Consider the following 20,929-nt stretch of genomic DNA (forward strand, 5'->3'; position numbering starts at 1 on the left):
AATTCCCTGGAAATCATAGTTGTAGAGATAATTTTTTTTGGGGGGGAACATATATAAATAATCCTCAACTAGAACAAGCAGAGAATTTACAACTTTCTTAGAAAGCACAAAACACCAGGCCATGGGGCAGTGGAACCCATGGTGTGTGGCTGGCCATCCCTTGCTGATGAGTACATTCTGTAAGTGATTACTGTAAGGCTGGTTGTGCTGTGGGACATTTCAGCATTACAGGGATTCCTGCCTCTTCTCCAGGCACTTCTCAATATCATCCAACACTTGGACAGCTGCTTTTGGAATGCGAGTCCCTGGACCAAACACGTTGGTAACGCCGACTTGGTACAGGAAGTCATAATCCTGTTCAGAAAGAAATTGATTATCTGTAGTCAGCAGTGGAACAGAAAACTGAGCTTTACAATTGGTGTGTAATGCTCTAACTTGCATGCTGGCCCTGAGAAAGCCCATGCAGCAAGTCCCAGAAAGAAGCACCACAGCATCAGAGGAAACGACAAAAAAAATGCGGTAGTCAGAAGGAAAAAAAACCACAACCTAAGAACAACTGTATCCATGGGAAAACTTTTATATGTTATAAATTTTTTATATGTTTAACATCTGCCTAATAACAGATGCTTGCAAAATATAAATCAAGTGGATGTGATCCTCAATAACCTACTCTAAATCTGATCTCACCTCAAATTTCGAATATATTGCTTTGAACAAGGGTTTGGACCAGATGACTGCCAGTGGTCTCATACAATCTTACAAAATCTCATACAAAAATTACACTATCTCATACAAAATGTCTTTAATCTTGTGATTGTCCAGGAATTTCAAAAACCCTGGGAGCAGTTACATAGTTTCTCCTACTTCTACCTATGAGATACCTTTTCTAGCCACAGGCTAGTAGCATCCCACTAAGACACTGGACAGAACTCAACTCTCAACTGATCTCCTAGGAAAATACTACAAGTTTTGTTTGTTCAGTTTAAAAGTCTCACACCTGAACATTTTTCTAATTGGCTAGAAAAGGAAGATGTCTGGGAAAAGGGAGTAGCATATACATAAAATCTATTTGAATCCCTCTAGAGAGAAGATGACACTAAAGGCAGTAGAGACAAGACACATTGTGGGTGAACTGAGGAAATTTAAGATTGAGGCACACTTCTGACTGCAATCCAACAAACTTCAATAGTTAAGGAGAAATAGTCAAGCAGAGGGAATGAGGGGCAGCAATGGGGAACAGCAGAGGCTAAACAGTGAATGAGATGTGTAGCCTATAGATGTTGGGACCTGCCAAGTGCCTTAGTCCCTAGATGTGTCTTCCAAACTACTACTGGCAGCCATAAAGTCTCCTAAGGCAGGAGTGCTCCTTTATGAGTAATATGCAAGGTACTGGTAAGCAGGAACAACAGAGGAAGAAAAAACATTTCCCTGAGGCTAATCCTTTCACAACAATGCTCAGTATTCCTTTGAAGAAAAGCAGTAAGTTACGTGGTGTACAGAAAACCACATCAGCAACACCCCACAAGCATCCTGCAGATCTGTGCTGACCCTGCTGGTTGTTCACAGCAGCCTTTAGTGCTGTAAATCACCTCTGGCAATAACAGAATAGAGGAAATCACTAAAATAGCAGGGACAGGAAAAAAGCAGCCTCCTAGCCTTGAGGGAAATTATGTTCACACCCATACCTGAGGTGGGATGACACCTCCACATATGACAAGAATATCTGGCCGGCCAAGGGTGTTGAGTTCTTTGATGAGCTCAGGCACAAGAGTTTTATGACCTGCTGCAAGTGTGCTCACACCAACACAGTGCACATCTGCATCAACAGCCTGCTGGGCCACCTCTCCAGGTGTCTGTATGGAAAGAGGATTATGTGACAAGTAACAGCCCCAGCCTGGCTGCTGAGCAAGGATTCTGGGGAAAATGGCTGCACTTAGAATCCTAGAATTGGCTGGGTTGGAAGGGACCTCAGAGATCATCAAGTCCAACCCTTGATCCACTCCCGCTGCAGTTCCCAGCCCATGGCACTGAGTGCCACATCCAGGCTCTTTTTAAATATCTCCAGGGATGGAGCATCCACTACTTCCTTGGGCAGTGCATTCCAATGCTTGATCACCCTCTCAGTAAAGAAATTCTTTCTAATGTCCAACCTAAACCTCCCCTGGCACAACTTGAGACCTCTTGTGCCCTCTTGTCTTGCTGAGAGTTGCCTGGGAAAAGAGCCCAACCCCCCCCTGGCTCCAACCTCCTTTCAGGGAGTTGTAGAGAGTGATGAGGTCTCCTCTGAGCCTCCTCTTCTCCAGCCTCAACACCCCCAGCTCCCTCAGTCCACTTGAAATACAGTGGACACCACTCCATCAGTCATACCTGGAAGAGGGGACCAATGTCCACATCAAAGCCAATGTCTGCAAATCCTGTAGCAATAACTTTAGCTCCTCTGTCATGGCCATCTTGACCCATCTTTGCAACGAGGATACGAGGTCGGCGCCCCTCCCGGTCCATGAACTTGTTAACTCTGTTTGGAAACACATACTGGATCATTGCAGAGCACTAAGATGTATTAGAAATATTTCCACAAAAAAAAAAAAAAAAAAAAAAAGCACTGGCTGCAACTTAATATCGTTTCTGTACATCAAATAAAATGATCTTCTAAGTCATGTTTTTTCTCTGTAGTCAGCACACTATGTTAATATTCATGACATATGATAATGAACTGATTTCTTGTATTTAATAGACTCAACAATAAAGGTCATAGAATCATACAATGGCTTAGGCTGGAAGGGACCTTAGAGATCTTCTGCTCCAACCTCCATGCCATGGGCAGGGACACCTCTCAACTAGACAAAGGTTGCTCCAAAGCCTCATCCAGCCTGGCCCTGAACGGCTCCAGGGAGGAGGCATCCATAATTTCTCTGGGCAATCTGTTTCAGAGTCTCACCACCATTGTTCTAAAAAACTTCTTCCTAAGATCCAGTCTAAACCTATTTTCCTTCAGTTTGAAACCATTTCTCCTTGTCCTGTTGCTGGACACTCTTAGGAAAAGTCCTTCTCCAGCCTTCCTGGAGGTTCCTTTCAGCTCTAAGTTCCCCCCAGATTATTCTCCAGGCTGAGCAATCCCAGGTCCCTCAGCCTCTCCTTGTAACAGAGGTGCTCCAGCCCCTGTTCATTTTTTTTTAAACTACTAATTTCCTGCTTTCTAACAGATAAAATACTGAAAGCTATGAGGGCTTAATGAGCTAAATTACAACTAACTAAAACAAAATTTTTAAATTTTAAGAATAACTGTGACCAATTATTTGAAAAGTACTTGCATGGCACACAGGCTATAGATGTCCCAGACACCATGCTGGGCATCATCATTCAACTGGGCACAAGACTGTGCAGAAAATGATTACTGGATCCCCCATTCCATGCACCCACTCCAGTGTCTCCCTTCTTCTAGTTAGTGGCAGTTCAGGTTTGTGTTAAAGTGACTGTAACTGCAGCCTCAGAGATGAATCTTTTACTTTACTTTTCATCATCCAGGTACCACCAGTGTCTGTCCTTAAGTGGGACACCAAGACTGCTGCTTCCCAAGAATATTTCTATTTTTTTTTTAACATTGCACTGGTCTAAGCTTTTTGTAATGATGGAGTTGTGTGGATTTGGTATGCCCTGAAACCATAGCTGGGATGGTCACTGTATGAATTCAGTGGTGTAGTTTGGGGAAAAGAATGACTCTAGAGAAAGGATTTATCAGCACAAATATGAACAGACTCAGGAGATGACACCAAGTCAGGAATATGCAGTATGTAAGGAGAGTAAAAATAAGACCTTGGGAAAGCTTAAAATGGAATTATGTCAAGACATCAAAACAGTCTGGAGAAGCAGACTACCAAAGGTTCTGCTTGAAGATGTATAGGACCTGGGCCTGCCTTCTCTGTTTCTACAGACTGGTGAGAATATCAAAGAAGTCCTGTATCCAAATTGATTTGTGATATCACAGAATAACAGAATGGTTGGAAGGGACCATAAAGATCCAACCCCCCTGTATGGGCAGGGACAGCTCCCACCAGCCCAGGTTGCTCCAAGCCTCATCCAACCTGGGCTGAGACACTGCCAGGGATGGGGCAGCCACAGCTTCTCTGGGAAACCTGGGCCAGGGGCTCACTACCCTCACAGGAAAGAATTTCTTCCTAATGTATTATCTCCCCTCTTCCTGTTTTAAACCATTTCCCTCTGTCCTGTCAATCCATGCCCTTGTTGAAAGTCCCTCTCCAGCTTTCCTGTAGCTCCTTCAGGTGCTGGAATGGTCTCTATGGTCACCCCAGAGCCTTCTGCAGGCTGAACAACCCCAATTCTCAGCCTGCCTTCATCAGAGAGGTGCTCCAGCCCTCTCATCTTCTTCATGGCCTCCTCTGAACTACCTCTGACAGGTCCACTACATATACTGGGGCTCCAGAACAGGACACAACACTGCAGGGTGGAGTACAGTGGGAGAATCACCTCCCTTGACCTGCTGGCCCCACTTCTTTTGATGCAGCCCAGGATATGGGTGACCTCATGGGCTGCAGGTGTGCATTCCCAGCACATCTTGAAATAATTTTCTCTTTACTGTTTTTTCTTTCCATATTCTTGTTTTTTACTTCCATACCCACAGGCTCCCTCCCAACAAGACCAGCTCTAGGTGCTCCAAGCCTGCCAGGCTAAAATCACATGAGACACTGCAACCCAGAGCCTGGTTTAAGTGTGGGGCAAGTGTGAAATCAGACTTTTGAAGGCTACTTTTAAAACCTACTAAATACATTTTCATTACCATTTGTACTAACTTGTAGATGAAGGCAGGTATGTAAAAAGGGAGCTAAATCTTGATTCTCAAGAAATCAGTTCTGTGTCATGTATGTGCATATTTTAAAATACATTTAAAACAGATATTTAAAATAAAACATGATAGTGACATCCCTCAACACAACTACTTTCACGCCAGGATAAACATGATCATTGTGAAGCCACCAAGTAATTTCCTTTTAAGAGATCCTGTAACTCTTTAATGTGAAAGCCCCAACACAGCAGGGACCTTATGAGTTTATTCATATGAAATCACCACCCACTACAGTAATTCACTCTCTTTACCCAAGAGGACAGCAGCAGAAGCAGAAGCTGACAAATGGCAAAAACAGGCCACTGTTTTCACACATACTGCCATCTTCTGATATTTTTTTCCCTTGTGCTTTGGGTAAGTAAAACCCATAGACTGCAAATTTTATGTGGATAACCAGACATATTTTTGTCTTACATTTTTAGGGATAGTAGGAATAAAATTGCAGGGACAACCCAGATCAAACCCAAGCTTTGTAAATATAAAGTGCTGGAAATATTTTAGAGATCACTGTTACAGAGTCTTCAAAAGAAGCAATCCAATGTATGGGGATTTCAGGCAACCTTTCAGGTAACATTCTAGCACTGCCCAATCCATTTGAACAAAATCCTCAAATTATAACATCATCTCAGTGGGTTTTGCTTACAAGCAAATACAAGATCAATTAAATTTTGCCTGTTCCCATTCTCCCTGCTCGCTTACAGGCATGGCCATGACTGTGCAGCTCACTCTCTTGTTCTGGGGATGTAATTGAGGTTTGGGAAATGTTTTTTTAGGCACAGGGAGTAGCACATAAATCTAAAAGAATAAATGTGAGTCTGTGTTTGGCTTCCTGGGAAGCTGTTCTCACCTATTGATGGCATGAAGAATTTCATCACTCTCTCCAAACTCCTGGCGATAAGCTCCACTCACCATGCGGTCACTGGCTTTGTGTTCCCCAAACACCTTCTTCATTGCATCTGTTATTTCTCCAACAGTGCACCTGAGACACAGAAAGAAAGAATTAATATTGTCTGAAGGTTTAAATGAAAAAAAAATACAGAAATCCCTGGAAGTGGGCCAGCTATGTGCTTTGTTGGAGGAAAAATTCATCTACGCTCATTTCCTCTTCGGTGCTAAAACTCTGAGCATCTGACTCACCCCACTGTCACCCACTGATAGGACATGAAAGATTATTTTAAGAAAATACTGTTTTGCTGATGTGAGAAGGGATTTTACAAGGGACAGGGGAATGGTGACCACTGCATAGCAAAACATTTCAAGAAATCAAGCCCAATTTTCTCAACTGGAAATTTTTTGGGGGCTCAGGCTGAAAGTTCTTGCATTTGGACTCATACTAAAATTCCAACTATATATCAAGAGTTTAAAAATAAGGAAGAATACCCAGAAAAGACTGAAACTTAGCTTTCTAACTGGAATTTGTTTGCTTTTCCCTTGGTGTTTATATTTGAATTTATATTTTTAATTTTTTTTATATTTTAATATTCTTCTCCACCAGTCCTGACATAGCTCTTTTATCCACTGAGATGCAAAAGAATGTGGGAAATTCACTTACCTGCAGGCTTTATTTGCTATTGGAGGCACAGTGCACATTCAAAATAATACACATTTTACTGCTGTAGCACAAGTGTTAGAAGCAAACTAGGCTGTGCTGTCTTCATGTACAAACAGCAGCAACAACAGCCTCTGACCCACAGCATTTAAAAATCTCATGCTTGGTGGATTTGTACCTTCCTCCATAAAATCTATAATGCAGACTGTATTAAAATGCTGTGCTTTAATCACAGCTGAGCCTGCAACCAAATGCTTGAAGAAAGGAACCTATTTTGAATAGATATACAACTCATCTGAGGTGAAGGAGCAGATTATCTGCTGTCTCCATCACAGCAAGCTGTTTACTTCTGGGATGAAATTAAGTGGGATTTGGTGCTGTGTAACAATTTTGAAGGTGTGCTACTGAGCTCCTGATGGACTTACTCTTGTGTAAACAGGCTGGATGAAGGTTTACAGTGGAGAACACTCCTCTTTTCTACTGGAGAAAACTGTAAACTTAGACACATCTTTCTCTTCTCTTTTGTGAAAGCACCATCTGAATATAACTCCAGTATTACATCAGTGCAGCACATGTAGATACAGCCAAGGTGTGCTTTTCTGGTTTTACTACATACAAGTCTGATTGAAAGTTTCATCTAACAAAGTGAAAACTAAATGGTTTGGACTGTCAATCTTACTGAACTATAATCTAGTGCTGGGTATGGAGATTTTTTGTGTAAGACACAAAAAATAAAATGCAGGTCTTTCTTCTGCAAATACTGCTTCTGAAATCCCTTCAGAGGGTTTTGAAAATTCTGCTCCAAGACTCTTCAACTCTTCAGATCTAAAGTGAGTAACAGTTTTGCTTTTAAACTACTCACTACTACTACTCACTACTATTTACCTGTAGATATTTTTTTTTGTTAAATGTCTGCTCAGTTTTTAACCCTGTTGCATTAGTGGGTGCCATTTATGTATCCACTGGAATAGCTGTAAAGAGCCAGGAATATCTTCTCTTAAAAGGAGAGGAAAACCATACTTTTACTGACAATTACACTTTAATCAGCAATTAATAACACTGGACAACCTGGATGTATAAACCCCTCCCCCCCTGTTTCTGTTTACAGCAAAATTTTGTTCTGGAGAAAACTGTTTTCATCTCACTATTATAAAACTGCTGCATAAGCAACAATTGTTTTTATCAACTTACAATTTTTTCAATGCATGCTGCTAAAAACCTACTGGACAATTGTGCAAAACTGACAGAAGTCACTTTGCCTTTATGGTATAAATCTGAGTTTCTTTAATGTGACTGCCATTCACAACTGCCTTGTGCTGAACTGCATGTTTTGGTAGCAGCCTTTCTTTTGATGAAAAACAGGTGTTTTATAACCGAGTCTGTGGTTTTAAGCTTAGTTTTATGGCACTTACTTAACAAATGATCAGACAGACAGGATCTATTCTAGAGACTGACACTTCAAAGAAGGAATGAGAACAGTCTTAAAAGCACCTTAGGTGAAAAAAGTAAATGTTCCACTGGACTCTAAAGAATGCCTCCTTTACATCTTTGCCACTAAGAAAACTTACTTCTCCTTCAACCAAAAAATCTTTTCACACCAATCTGTGGTGCAAGGCAGGATGAAGCAACAGACCATGATGAGATTGTGAATATCCATTTTCACATCTCAGACACTTCTGAAGCTCCCTGACCTATGAAACAGCAGGGTGACAGAGAAACTTTGTTACATCCTCAAACTGGCAAGAGTCTGAATTGGAAACAACACAGTACCTATGAACAACATCATTTCAGATCAGATTTTGTATCCATGTTGTTCCTTGTGGGAAATAAAAGCATATCCTTGGGAGACTGTAAAATGTAATAATCTATCTGCAGCCAACTTTTACTTCACCCAAGCCCAAAACATCTCAAGGCACCAACCTTAATGACACCACAGCCAAGAACAGCTAAAAGGTGAAACAGAACTATCACTTTTTAAACAGCAGTGGGAGATGGATCCCCCTCCACCAATACCTTGCACGTGCTGCTTCCACTGCAAGAGCAAGTAAGTTGCCTTCCCCAGTAGCTGCACATTGTGTTAGAGCAGCAAGACATTGCTGAACTGCTGCCTGATCTCTACTGGCCTTCACCTGAAGTGGAGGAGAAAAATATTAAGTTAAAACAAACAACAAAGTGACTGGGAGGTTGACTGTGTTAGACTGTCTGACTTCAAATACTGAGGCTGGAGGCATGGAGTTGTTAGTTTTCAACACATGCTACATATTTCAACAAGATTAGAAGTAAAAAGGTGTCTCAGACTTTTTAAACATGTACAAGTCCATATAATAACAACATTTTATCTACATTTTTACTAATTTTGAAAGGCTAGACATACATATTCATGAGACTATCTAAAATACTTCGATTAAAACCAAATGAACAGAACAAAACCATTTCTGTTTCAGTTCTAATACTGTGCTCCTTGGGATTTTCCATCAGCTTCCACTGAAGTTGAAACCAAAATCTAGCTTCTCCACTAAAGACCAGAGCAGATCCTCAGAAACCCAGAGGTTAAGCTTCTGGCAAGCCACCTTTACACAAGTTGTATCTGCAATTACAAGAAGTTTAATTTTTAAGAATGTAGTTCCCACCTTATTGATCTTCTCAATCTGCTTGTTACGGACTGAAGTGTTATCAATAGCCAGAACTTCAACTCTCTCCTCTTTCTCCAGCTGATGCTTGTTTACTCCAACAATTACTTCAGACCCTATTTCCAGTGGAAACACCAGAAACTCAGAATACATTTGCAAACTACTGGGAAAAGACACAGTATTAATAGGATGAGAAAATTCTGAGCATTATAATGCAGTGCTTTGCTTTATAGCTACATACATTTCAAATACTCAATATTTTTTCTTACTGGAAGGACTTAAGTCTGTATTTTCCATATTGTAGAAATCTAAGTAACTAAGAGATACTTAGATTCACCAACATTCAACTCAGGGAATACCGGGCCAGAAAAAAAATTTGAAAAAGAATATTATTTACCTTACAAAGTGATTTAGTAATAAGTCACTAACAAAAATATTATATTTTTATATTTTAAAAGATATTTTTTTCTTTTTAAGTTTACATAACTGATTTTTACAGCATTAAATAGTGCTCCTGGACTGCTCTGCATTTACTTTTCTGATTTACCAGATAACAGAGAAAATGAAGGACCTACCTAAAACTACTCCATGTCAATAAGGCTTATTTTATCATATTGTAAAACTCTATTTTACTTTTCACCCAGTAAGGGCTTAATAGCCATCTTTATTTGCAATGCTTGATAACATTCCTGCACTCTTCAAATCAACAGGAAGTAATTTACCCTAGGAGAGAACTGACAACAGTTCTGAAACTCAGAACTTCACCGATTATTCCTTATGGGTTTTAATCAGACACCCACCCCAAATTTATCCTCCAAACAAAAAAGTTCATAGAACTTCTTTCGTGTTTGAGTTAACCTTAGTTTCTATTACTGGACTGTTACTGGAATGCAAACAACAAGAAGTGAATACAGCTCATAGCACACATGTATATACACATATAGGTACATGTCCACATATCCTTACTGTATGTGCACTATATATGCATATACACATGTATATATATCACAAAGAAGAATCTGCATCACCCTCTAACCTGAGATGACTATTTTTTTTTCTGGTCTATAGGAAAAAGATGCAGTTTACAGGCAAAACAGGGAATTTGGCCCAGACACATTCAATATCGCCATCTGCTGGCAGTCAGGCTTTTTATCACAGTTTGAAGATCCCACCAGGAATTAAATTAACTATTAAAAGCCCAAAAGACTCCTATAGGACAATCTCATCTAATTGTAGGCATGTTAAGCAAGACTGTTTTCACAGTTGTACTGTATTTCACACATAGTGCTATTTCTTTTCAGAAACTTTAAATAGCACAACACTAAAACATTACCACTGTATCACTCACAATCTGCTACTCCTAAACTACAACAAACAAACAAACCAAAAAGAACCCAAAACTACACAAATGTGTGCAAAAAACCCTCAACTTGGTAAGAAGGTATTCTGTGGGGTTTTGCCTTTCTTTTATCTCCCTGGTCCCTACCAGAGTCAATCCTGGCTTGTCTCCGGGCTGCACACTCCTCAATACGAAGTTTGGGAATCCCCTCAGCAACAGCTTTGGCCATTCCCCCCATTTCTTCAATCTCCTCAACAAGCTGAGAAATAAATGAAAAGAAGGTTCAGAAAATAAGCTTTGCACTTGTACAGCCATCAAAGTTTTTTGTTACACCTATACATGTATAGGTTCTGCTCTAAAAGTGTGTTTCCTAGCTCCATGTCCCTGACTACAGGTTTTGGTATAAACGAAAAGAGGCTGCAAAAAAAAAAAAAAGATCATTTTAATTGCCAAAAGTCAATAACAGTGCAGGGCATAGTAACATCTGTGGATGAAAAGGCTTAAAATTTGAGATCTTGGGTAAGAACAGACTTCTGTCTGCCAACCAGCCCTAGTGGTTACATGTATACAAATAGAAATACACTGAACAACCCAGGGTTAAGTTCTCAGATCCTAAACACAAATGGCATGGCATGGTGCAGCTCTCACAGAGCAGAAGCCTGTTCAGCTCCAAACCAGGGTGACTGGATTTAAACTGCCTACTGAAAAAGGGCATCAGACATTGCCTGCCACTGTCTAGAAGAGTTCTAGTCAACAAGGATGTAAAAAAACATGTCAAATGTTGTCATGTACAGTCATGTTGGCTGTACAGTCCCAGGTTAGTGTTTGAGCCTCTCTTAGCTTCTGTAATTTGGGACTTTGAGTAAGAGCAATACTTTGCTCAAAAGAAGAATCACTAGGTTTAGCTCTAGGCTAGACACAAAATCATAGATTGGTTTGGGTTGGAAGGGACCTTAAATATCATCTATTATCATCATAGTTCCAACTCTGTGCATGGGCAGGGACACCTCCCACTAGACCAGGTTGCTCCTTATGCAGGATTGTCACCAGTCAGACTACTGCTGCACAGTGCTTTCCACATGCAAGTACTGGCTGGCAACTAAAAACATAATTTAAAAAATGTTTGGATCCAACAGAAAGATTTCCCCTAAATTCTGCATAATACTCAAGTATGGTCAGACAATTGCCTGTCTACATGGCTGGCTGTAAAACTTTGCTTTCAATAACCCTTAAAGTCCCAAGGTATGAGTAACTACCTAGGCTGATTTGACTCTTTTTTCTGTTGAACTCTTAAAACAGAGATCCCAATAAATTGGGAATCTTCTGTGTGCAAGTGACTTTAGAGGATTGATTATTTGTTCCACTCCGGGAGATTTCCCTTTTGAATGTAGTCTACCAGAAGGCTGAAGTCTTTCTTTCTTGAAACATCCACTGGATTTTCACAAAGTTCATTTATGAACAACTCACTGAAGCATAAGTGAAATAATTCCCTCTCTAGAAGGTACCAACTTACCAAACAATTCCTTAAAAGTCATTTCTCAGAACCCCTATACCTCCAATTTTCACATAAAAGGTGATGCAAACTGACCTTTAAAGCAGCTTCATAGACATCATCAGTGAGGCACTCCATGAGGTAAGATCCCCCCCAGGGGTCTGCCACTTTTGGGATACCTGACTCTTCTTGAATGATGATCTGTGTGTTCCGAGCAATCCGAGCACTCTTGACTGTGGGCAAACCCAGGGCTTCATCAAAGGAATTTGTATGGAGGGACTGAGTGCCCCCGAAGACCGCGGCCATCGCCTCGATTGTGGTACGGATCACGTTGTTGAAGGGATCCTGGAAGGCAAAGGAGAGCTCAGGAAATCTGCCATGGGGCTGAGGCAAATGAATCACATTTCATCTGCAATGAAATGAATGCAGATTCCCCCCTGAAACACTGGAATGGTACCAAAAGCTGAAAAAGAAGGTGGTCAATAATAAGCATCCAATCGAACTTATATATAATGTATCAGTATATCAGACAGAGATTAATTCATAAGTCAGGTCAAAATTATTGGTGTATGAGTAAACTGATTATGCTAACAAAGCAAAGCCTAATTTATATTAAGCCTAACTTAATACTAATTACTTAATATTACTTATATTACTTAAATATAATACTAATTATATTTAAAATATTTATATTTCGGTGTTTCAAAGAACTTTATGAATCCAAGGTAGAGAGGATGGAACAGGTAGTGCTGATGTCCTCCATCCTTGGATTCCAGAATTCTCTAAGTAGTGAACAGCACACTTGTCAAAACAGTAAAGATCTGTTTTGGAACTAAATGGGGTTAATATTTTAATTAAATAATGATTATAATTAATGGTTAATATTTTAATTAATGACTGTGTTACATAAGGTAGGAATGACAGCTCGAATTTGTCAGCACCATAAAATAGAAAGATATATATGGGAAAACCATAGATATTGGGATATTAACCAAAAAAAAAAAAAAAGGGATGATTTGAAGCATGAGGTGCAAAAATAGTATCACAGAATATAATGCCAACCTTTAGGTCAAAATGTTTACCTGCACTTTTCAGACTTATACACAGCTGACTTATATCTATGTGACTTTAGAGTCAAAGAGGAATTATCATGATCTCCTGGGAGTAACTTATGTTCTGAGATGGAGTGAAGAATCACCCACTGCAGCTGCCTTTCTTATTAAATGTGATTACTGAGGAAATGTAACAGTAGCTCAGATTGCACACCTAATTCTTGACGTGCTTTGTTGGGATGAAATGTATCCAAAATAATAAAGAGCCAGGAATATAACAGGATCTTTGATGATGGCAAAATTAATAACGGGATCTGTGAATGTCATTATTTGCCATAAAGAAATGGGTTTAACACCACTATTTTTCAAGGGAATGATAATTCTATCTACATTGGAATCTGTTTCTGGTTCAAGTATTCCATTTAGACAATTACAGAAAAAAAAATTTGTGGGAGCAAGAAAGTAAAACCTAATTTATGAGTGGATACCTATCTTAAGGCAAACCAGAGGAAATTATATGTGTACTCTGAACCCTCTAAGGGGTATACACTGGGCCCTGAGGACCTGTATTAACATAAACAATGCTTAAACAGGAAAAAAAAATTATGATCCAACCAGAAATATATTTAAGCCAGAGAATGGAAGATGGTTGAACAATTTTTTGTAATATTTTTGCACTCATACTTCTGGTAGGAGGACTCACAAAGGCTACTGTTTAGTTTTGCAGTATTCCTGTATTGTAAATAAACATGATGACATCTGCTTGATAAAAAAATAAATAAATCAGGAAACAGTAGTCAAATAACAACAGTTGCAACCACAATCTAAAAATAACTCATATTGCATGACTTTGACTGAGAAACGGGCACTGGAATATGAGCTGGAACCCAGATCTGACCTCACTTGGGAAACTATATGAAGTCTCATGATTTATTTTCTTGTTACATAAGAAATGTAACAAGATGTGATGTAACTCAGCAGGACAAGAAGGTTGTGCACCCACTTTCAAAAGAGCTGATGAGCTGTAACCATCACTTCAGTCTTCAGCAGTGAGAGTCAGGGGTATGACTGACTTCTTGGCTGCTCAAATGAATTCTCAAGCCAGTCATCTTGAGGAAATTGTGCCTCTATTTACTCATTCAGTTGCATTCTGTAAGCATAACTTAGAGGACAAATCCAAGAGAAACTTCTCTCCTCTCAAAAATTCTCTCCCTACTCAGCAAGTTTGGATCCTACTCAAGTCAGTATCTACTTGTGAGCACAAGTGCTTGAGACAGTAATTCCAGATGAAAATAAAGACATACAATGAAAAGCCAGACTGTGAATACAGTTTCAAGTCTTTAGTTTCTGCCCTTTTACCTGAGCAGTTCGTGGCAGTCCAGAACAAGAAGATAATTCATAAACCAGCACGTTGGGAAGCAATGCTATGAGCACCCAACAGAACTTTTTGTCTTATGAAAGCAAAAAGATGTCTCCAGAGCTACTGGGTGCATGTGGCAGACTGAGAGTAAGACAGGTTGTCTCTTTCAGCAAGCTGCATCTTCATGAGCAAAACCAGAAGTCCCCCTTTAAGATCTACATCATGAGAACATATTTGAATTAGGAAGCTGATGAGAGTACAGTTTCTAACCTGCTCAGTGAGTGACCAGCCTGATGTCTGACAATGAGCTCTCAGGAGAAGAGATTTGGGATCTTTGGGCTTAAACATTTTCTCCATCAAGTGAGCCCACAGCCTCCTCCCAGCTCTCAGCTTGGCTATTTCCATATAGAAGTTCATGCCAATTCCCCAGAAGAAGGAGAGCCTGTAACAAAAGCACCCAAAGAGGATAAAACATTAAAACATTCTAATAACTCCATTTCAGTAAAAGAACAACATCTCCTATTAATAAGATGATGGGAATGTTCCTGGACATTGATGCCATTTGCTCCAGAATGATGCCAATAAACTGTCCCAGCCTTCAAACAATGTGACTGCAGGCAAACTGGCAGTGACAATGGTCCCTGGAGTTGCCAAACTGTCCCCAGGGACTGCTCTGCAGGAGACCAAGGTCAAGCAATGTTCCTGTTCATCTCCCTTTTCCTGCTTACAGCTTCTTTGATTTTTATAAATGTAAACCCACGTAGTTAAAGCCTGTAAAACTCATTATAGTAAAGATGCAGTTTTAAAACAGTGAATTAGCAACTGAAACAATTTGCCAAAGGCTCTAACAGATTCTCCATCACTAGAAAGCCTGAAAATAAGGCCATATCTTTTTCTACATGATCCAGCTCAATTTTGCCACAGATCTTGGAATCAAATTAATTCAGCTGACTTCTGTAGGTGGGATGTGCAACAAGCCACATGAACCACACCTTCTGTTTTTTTAAACTCATTATATAATTAAGGAAATTGTAAATCAACTAGACCACTAAAGCAGTGATTCTGCTTACTTTGGCAATAGCTATATATCGATACCATATTCTGCTTAAAATTAAATTTTATTTTGAGGGAATTTGAAATATTTGGGAAAAGTGCTTAATGAGGGAAGTTTGGATAGTCCAATTTACAGTTGCAAAGTAGTACTAATGAAAAAAAATTCAATGAAACTACAGCATAGAAAAACTGCAAGAGCTATTGCTGCATTCTGGAGTCATAAAGCTTCAACTATATTAGATATAACAGCTTAGAGATTCTTCTTCTGACCTAGAGACACCAATTGTCACAACAGACCTTGGCAATGCTTGGGCTTGTGCTCGAGTTTTATTCAGTTTATTAGTGGAGATGTAGCCCAAGCATCTGCTACACCAGATCTATTTTCCTATAGGTTTTACTGAAAGTGAGTTTTATATATTTGCTTATTTCTTTAGCTCACCTGGGTGCAAACTCATCAATGGTAAGGCCAGCCTGAAGCCCAGTTCTGCAGTACTCCAAGCCATCTGCTATAGTGTATGCTAATTCCAGGATGGTGTCAGCTCCTGCCTCTTGCATGTGGTACCCACTGATTGAAATGGAATTAAATTTTGGCATATACTGCAAAAGTAAAAGACAACACAATACAACAGAAGAGGGGATCAGATAGTTGTTCTATCAACACTCACAAATTATCCATTCTTTGTACACTGTGAATACAACCTGTCTCTAATAAGTGGTGTTCACAGCTGTTTACTTCACAAGCTTTTTACCTCTTTGAACTGTTCATTGTGCTTAAAATATCACCACCACAGTATCTTTCTCAGTTACAGGCTGCTCCAACAAAAATGCAACTAAGCAAACCACTAGTAGTAAAGAACTTCAGCCATGAGTTGAGCACCTCACTCCTTTTATTACTCCTGCTCATACTTAATTTTGCAGCAAAAGTCCTTCAAGTTTTCTTAACTCTTCAGTCCTGCTTACAGTTGTATAAAGCTCCTTGGCTATGAGGCATCTTACTTTCTGTGAAAAGCACAGCCTGTCCTTGTCTCCGGGCTTCATGCCACCCTTTCAGGATTAGACTCATCTTAATCTGAATTTGATTTGGACTGGTTTAAAAAATTTGGATGGACTTGAAAATCTTCACATTTGTGCAGTATGTGATCTGGGATCTGAATTCCTCCTCCCAGCCCTTTCCTCAACCACATCATTCTTCACTATGACAGCTCTTCCCATCTTCTGCTTTGTTCTCCAAAGCAACTCATGAATAGTTAATTAGATGCAATAACAGAAGTAAATACATTTAAAGCATCAATACCTTTGAGGTGTACTGGAAGATGTCAGCAATAATCCTCATTGATGGCTCTGGGGGGAAGATGTAGGTGTTTCGGACCATGAACTCCTTCAAGATGTCATTTTGGATTGTCCCTGTCAGCTTGGCCTGAGGCACTCCCTGTTCTTCTCCAGAGACAATGAATGTTGCCAACACAGGAATGACTGCCCCATTCATAGTCATAGAAACTGACATTTTGTCCAAAGGAATTCCATCAAAAAGGATTTTGGTGTCTTCCACTGTGTCGATGGCAACTCCGGCCATTCCAACATCTCCTCGAACTCGGGGGTTGTCTGAGTCATAACCACGGTGGGTGGCTAAATCAAAAGCAACAGATAATCCCTGCTGGCCAGCTAAATGATGACAAAGCCAAAAAGCACAACAAAAACCAAAAAACAATTAATTCTCTTACTACTGAGAGATTTTAAGTGAATTACTAAAAATGCTTTACAAAAAATTAGGGTGGATTGAAAATCTATGTCAAATAATTCAGTATCAAGACAACTTTCACACAAGATAAAATTATTAGTAAAAATATAAAAAAATTAGTATCAGAACTGGAATAAAGGTGAAAAATTCCTGGCAGCAAAGATTCCTGAGTTACTGAGCTGTGTTACCAGTTAACCCAGCCATTAGCACTTCTGCTTCAGTAGCAACATTCATCAGTAAAGCAGAAAATATTCAGAACAGTTTTCCTATTGACAAGTTTATCAACCCCTAATGCCCTGTACTTTTAATTTCTTAATTTTCTGAGTGTTTCATAAATGGAAAGTATGGGAACTCACACAAAAGGATTGCAGCAGCTAATATTGCTTCCTATCAGCTAATCATGGTATCAAAAGAAAACAAAACCCCCAAGCTCTCCTCACACACCCTTCCTCAAGTTATGTTTTGAGTAAGAGGGATTCTAAAGTGGGAAATAAAAGTATCACAGATATATTATCAAAAGGGCAACTTGTGGTTTGTTGTTATAACTGGTAAGGTTATAATTAGCTTCAAAAAACTCCTAAGATGCGTGGCTGGTGTAAAACTACTGCTTCAGTCTATCAAGAACAACTTTTTAGTAATTTTTTTACAATGCCTAACTCAATGGTATATTTTGATGATGCTCTGGCTATTAGCTAAACAAATTGCTACAAAGAACAATACTGCAGAAATATTGGGAAAATATCTCTCAAATAAGGAAAATACCAGTTTTTAGTAACCTGACTTTTCTAATATACCATGAATGACACTACCCATATGTATTTATGAGCTCATTTAAAAAAATATGAGATGGAAACCCAAAATATCAGGATGCAGTAGGACCAAAAGTTTAGCTAAGTGACAAAGTTCAACATTTTTTTCTCATGGTCACAAAATGAGTGTAAATTGCTCCATGATCTTTGCTGGTGAGACCCTGAGACACAGACAAATTATGTCTCTCTAAGAGTCCAGGCAGAGTAACTAAAAATAACATTTAACACATTCATTTTTCCAGCTCAACAGCAAAGCTGAAGCAGTTTCAGAAATGACCCAATTTGCCAGTAATAAAGAACAAAAATGCCACTGGGAAGATCCTATCAGAAACCACAACTCACAAGGAGGAATCATCACATTTGCCATGTAATTCAGGGTGTGAATGTTCCAATGGCTTTGCAAGACAATGTTATCATAGAATCACCTGGGTTGGAAGGGACCTCAGAGATCATCAAGTCCAACCCTTGATCCACTCCCGCTGCAGTTCCCAGCCCATGGCACTGAGTGGCACATCCAGTCTCTTTTGAAATATCTCCAGGGATGGAGAATCCAAAGCTTCCCACTCCAATGCCTGATCACCCTCTCAGTAAAGAAATTCTTTCTAATGTCCAACCTAAACCTCCCCTGGCACAACTTGAGACCTCTTGTGCCCTCTTGTCTTGCTGAGAGTTGCCTGGGAAAAGAGCCCAACCCCCCCCTGGCTCCAACCTCCTTTCAGGGAGTTGTAGAGAGTGATGAGGTCTCCCCTGAGCCTCTTCTTCTCCAGCCTGAACAGCCCCAGCTCCCTCAGCCTCTCCTCATAGGACTTGTTCTGGAGTCCCTTCACCAGCCTTGTTGCCCTCTTTTGGATCTGCTCCAGCACCTCAATCTCCTTCCTGAGCTGAGGGGCCCAGAACTGGACACAGGACTCAAGCTGTGGCCTCCCCAGGGCTGAGCACAGGGGCAGAATCCCTTCCCTGGACCTGCTGGCCACGCTCTTCCTGACACAGCCCAGGATGCCATTGGCCTTCTTGGCCACCTGGGCACACAGCTGGCTCATGTTCAGCTTCCTGGCAATGCAAATTTCCCACACCAGCTGTCTTACCTTTAATGTTGTCCTTGTAGAACTTATTGCTCTCCTCCACTGTACTGAAACCAGCATACTGGCGGATAGTCCACGGTCTGTACGTGTACATGGTTGGGTAGGGGCCTCGAGTGAAAGGTTTCATCCCTGGCAGCTCCTCAGGGAGGTCTTTTGTGTCCCTTTTGGAATACAGGGGCTTGATGTCGATGCCCTCCGGGGTGTGCCAAATTAAATCCTTGGGATTCTTGCCTTTCAGCTGCTTTTCAGCAAGGGCTGCCCACTCAGGGTGCAGTGGCTGCCTGTGCAGGGAACGTTGTGAGAGCTGTGCCAGGCACGTGCAGCAGAAGGGCTGCAGGTGCAGGAGAGCACCCTTGGCTCTCAGCATGGCTGTCCCACTGGTGGGAGAGTATGGAGTAAGCTGAAGAAAATAAAAACACATTTTTACATTATCCAATAAATCCAACGTGGGAGAAGTGAGCATGGAGAGGCCAAGCACTTTTCTAAAAGCTAAACAAATACTCAGGGAAAAAATGAGCGTATTTATGTGCCTACATATTCAATATATACCCTTTCCCTCATCTTTCAGCCTGACAATGCATAAAGGAGGTCAAGAAAAATCCTACATTTTCCTCTAGTTAAGGAAAACATTCCTACAACTCATCCACATCCACAAGAGATCTCTTACTTCAGTGACAGTCAGGAAGATGGCATGCCTAGTTACCTTCTCACCTTCCCATCCCTCATCTCTGGATTTCTTACTGTCAAAGAGGGAGCCTCAACGTGAGAGGCATTCAGAAGGGAGTGAACTGTGAGAAAATTGATCACACATTTTGGAAAAGGTGGCTTGGGCTGGACAGAAATCAGAGATGTAGCAAGAAACTAAGAAGAAAAAATAATGTGGTATGCAAGAACAGAGGGATAAGATAAGCTGCAGAGCTCATCCTGTCATGCATGAGACTGTCATGGGGGAGAGGCTCAGTAACTCAAGAAAGCTGCAAGTTCCTTTGCTTCTGCTCTCCATACCTTATGCCTGCACTTCCTTCCCAAGCCAAATCCTTTACAGCTTGGCTTCAAGAGGCAGTAACCTCTCTGCCTTATCTCCTTATCTCCTTCACAACTACCTGGATACCCATGGCTTCCTGACACCTTTGTGGAGAAGTCTGCACAAAACTGGAAATCTATCTCTGTTGCTGTTGTGGTGCTGCAACAACACCCTCCCCATGAGTATTTTAATAATATATACACTACATATATATATATATCTGTATACCACTATCCAGATAATCTGATGAGCACAAAGGAGCATCAGAGGAGCGCCGAGCTCCCTGCAGACATGATCTTGCAGCCAGGATGGAATCCTGGAATCATTTTGGTTGGAAAAAACCTTTAAGATCATTAAATCCAACCATTAACTCAGTTCCTACCGTGTTCAGTGCTAAACCACATTCCTAATCACCACACCTACACGTCTTTTCAACACCTCCAGGTACTGTAATGCAGCCACCTCCTCGGGCAGCCTGTTCCAGCCTTTAATAACCCTTTCAGTCACGAAATCTCTTCTAATACCCAAAGACAAACTCTGCCCCTGCTGCTACCCGGGTCCCAAGGCCATGGGCCCAGTCCCGGCCCCGCAGCTCGACGGAACCACAGAGGAGCCTCTCACTCCCCTCCACCCCTCACACCACAGCCGAGAGAGGTAGAGGGGCAAGTACCAGACAGCACCGTTCGCCGGCCCGGCCTGGTAACCCCAGAGGGCTCTGACAGGCCCAGCACCCCCAGCCCGCCCCCCACACGCCCTCTCGGCGGCCAACAGGGACGGGGGAAGCGGAATGGGGTCTGCCTGGCGGGTCTGAACCCCTGGCAGCCCTAGCGACGGGACTGTGGGCTCAGGACAGGTCCCGGTACCAGCCGTAGTCCCGGTCCCGGTCCCGCTACCTCCTGTCAGCCCCTCCGCCGGCAGCCGCGCACTGCACCGCGCATGC

The 20,929-nt window shown here is 41.1% G+C and overlaps 1 protein-coding gene across 4 annotated transcripts; it reads right to left on the reverse strand.

The window, feature by feature from the left end:
* Positions 1-43: 43 nt before the first annotated feature.
* Positions 44-20,916, reverse strand: MMUT (methylmalonyl-CoA mutase). Of its 4 annotated transcripts, none has more exons than XM_071742159.1 (13): positions 20,883-20,916; positions 18,969-19,365; positions 16,631-16,998; positions 15,776-15,933; positions 14,554-14,725; positions 11,968-12,216; positions 10,527-10,638; positions 9,041-9,156; positions 8,424-8,539; positions 5,709-5,840; positions 2,368-2,515; positions 1,686-1,853; positions 44-354 (listed from the first exon to the last, which is right to left on the reverse strand). In XM_071742159.1, the coding sequence occupies exons 2-13, from the start codon at positions 19,330-19,332 to the stop codon at positions 226-228; spliced, it is 2,232 nt and encodes a 743-aa protein (XP_071598260.1). In that variant the 5' UTR covers positions 19,333-19,365; positions 20,883-20,916; the 3' UTR covers positions 44-225. The 4 variants fall into 4 exon arrangements, with proteins under 4 accessions (XP_071598260.1, XP_071598259.1, XP_071598258.1 ...); XM_071742158.1 differs by having other exon boundaries at positions 20,660-20,909; XM_071742157.1 differs by lacking the exon at positions 20,883-20,916 and adding an exon at positions 19,677-19,706.
* Between the last annotated feature and the right edge of the window lie 13 nt (positions 20,917-20,929).

Source organism: Heliangelus exortis, chromosome 3 (assembly GCF_036169615.1).
Source record: "Heliangelus exortis chromosome 3, bHelExo1.hap1, whole genome shotgun sequence".
Lineage (NCBI taxonomy): Eukaryota > Metazoa > Chordata > Aves > Apodiformes > Trochilidae > Heliangelus > Heliangelus exortis.

Bases quoted from the DNA above. Each gene is read 5' to 3' on its own strand.
- MMUT (XM_071742156.1), bottom strand. From the start codon at position 19,428: ATGCTCACTTCTCCCACGTTGGATTTATTGGATAATGTAAAAATGTGT. The intron at 12,217-14,553 runs GTTAGAAACTGT...TTTGCCTTCCAG, and splicing joins GCTGGTCACTCACTGAGCAG to GATCCCTTCAACAACGTGAT. The intron at 8,540-9,040 runs GTGGGAACTACA...CCTCCACTTCAG, and splicing joins AGATTGAGAAGATCAATAAG to GTGAAGGCCAGTAGAGATCA.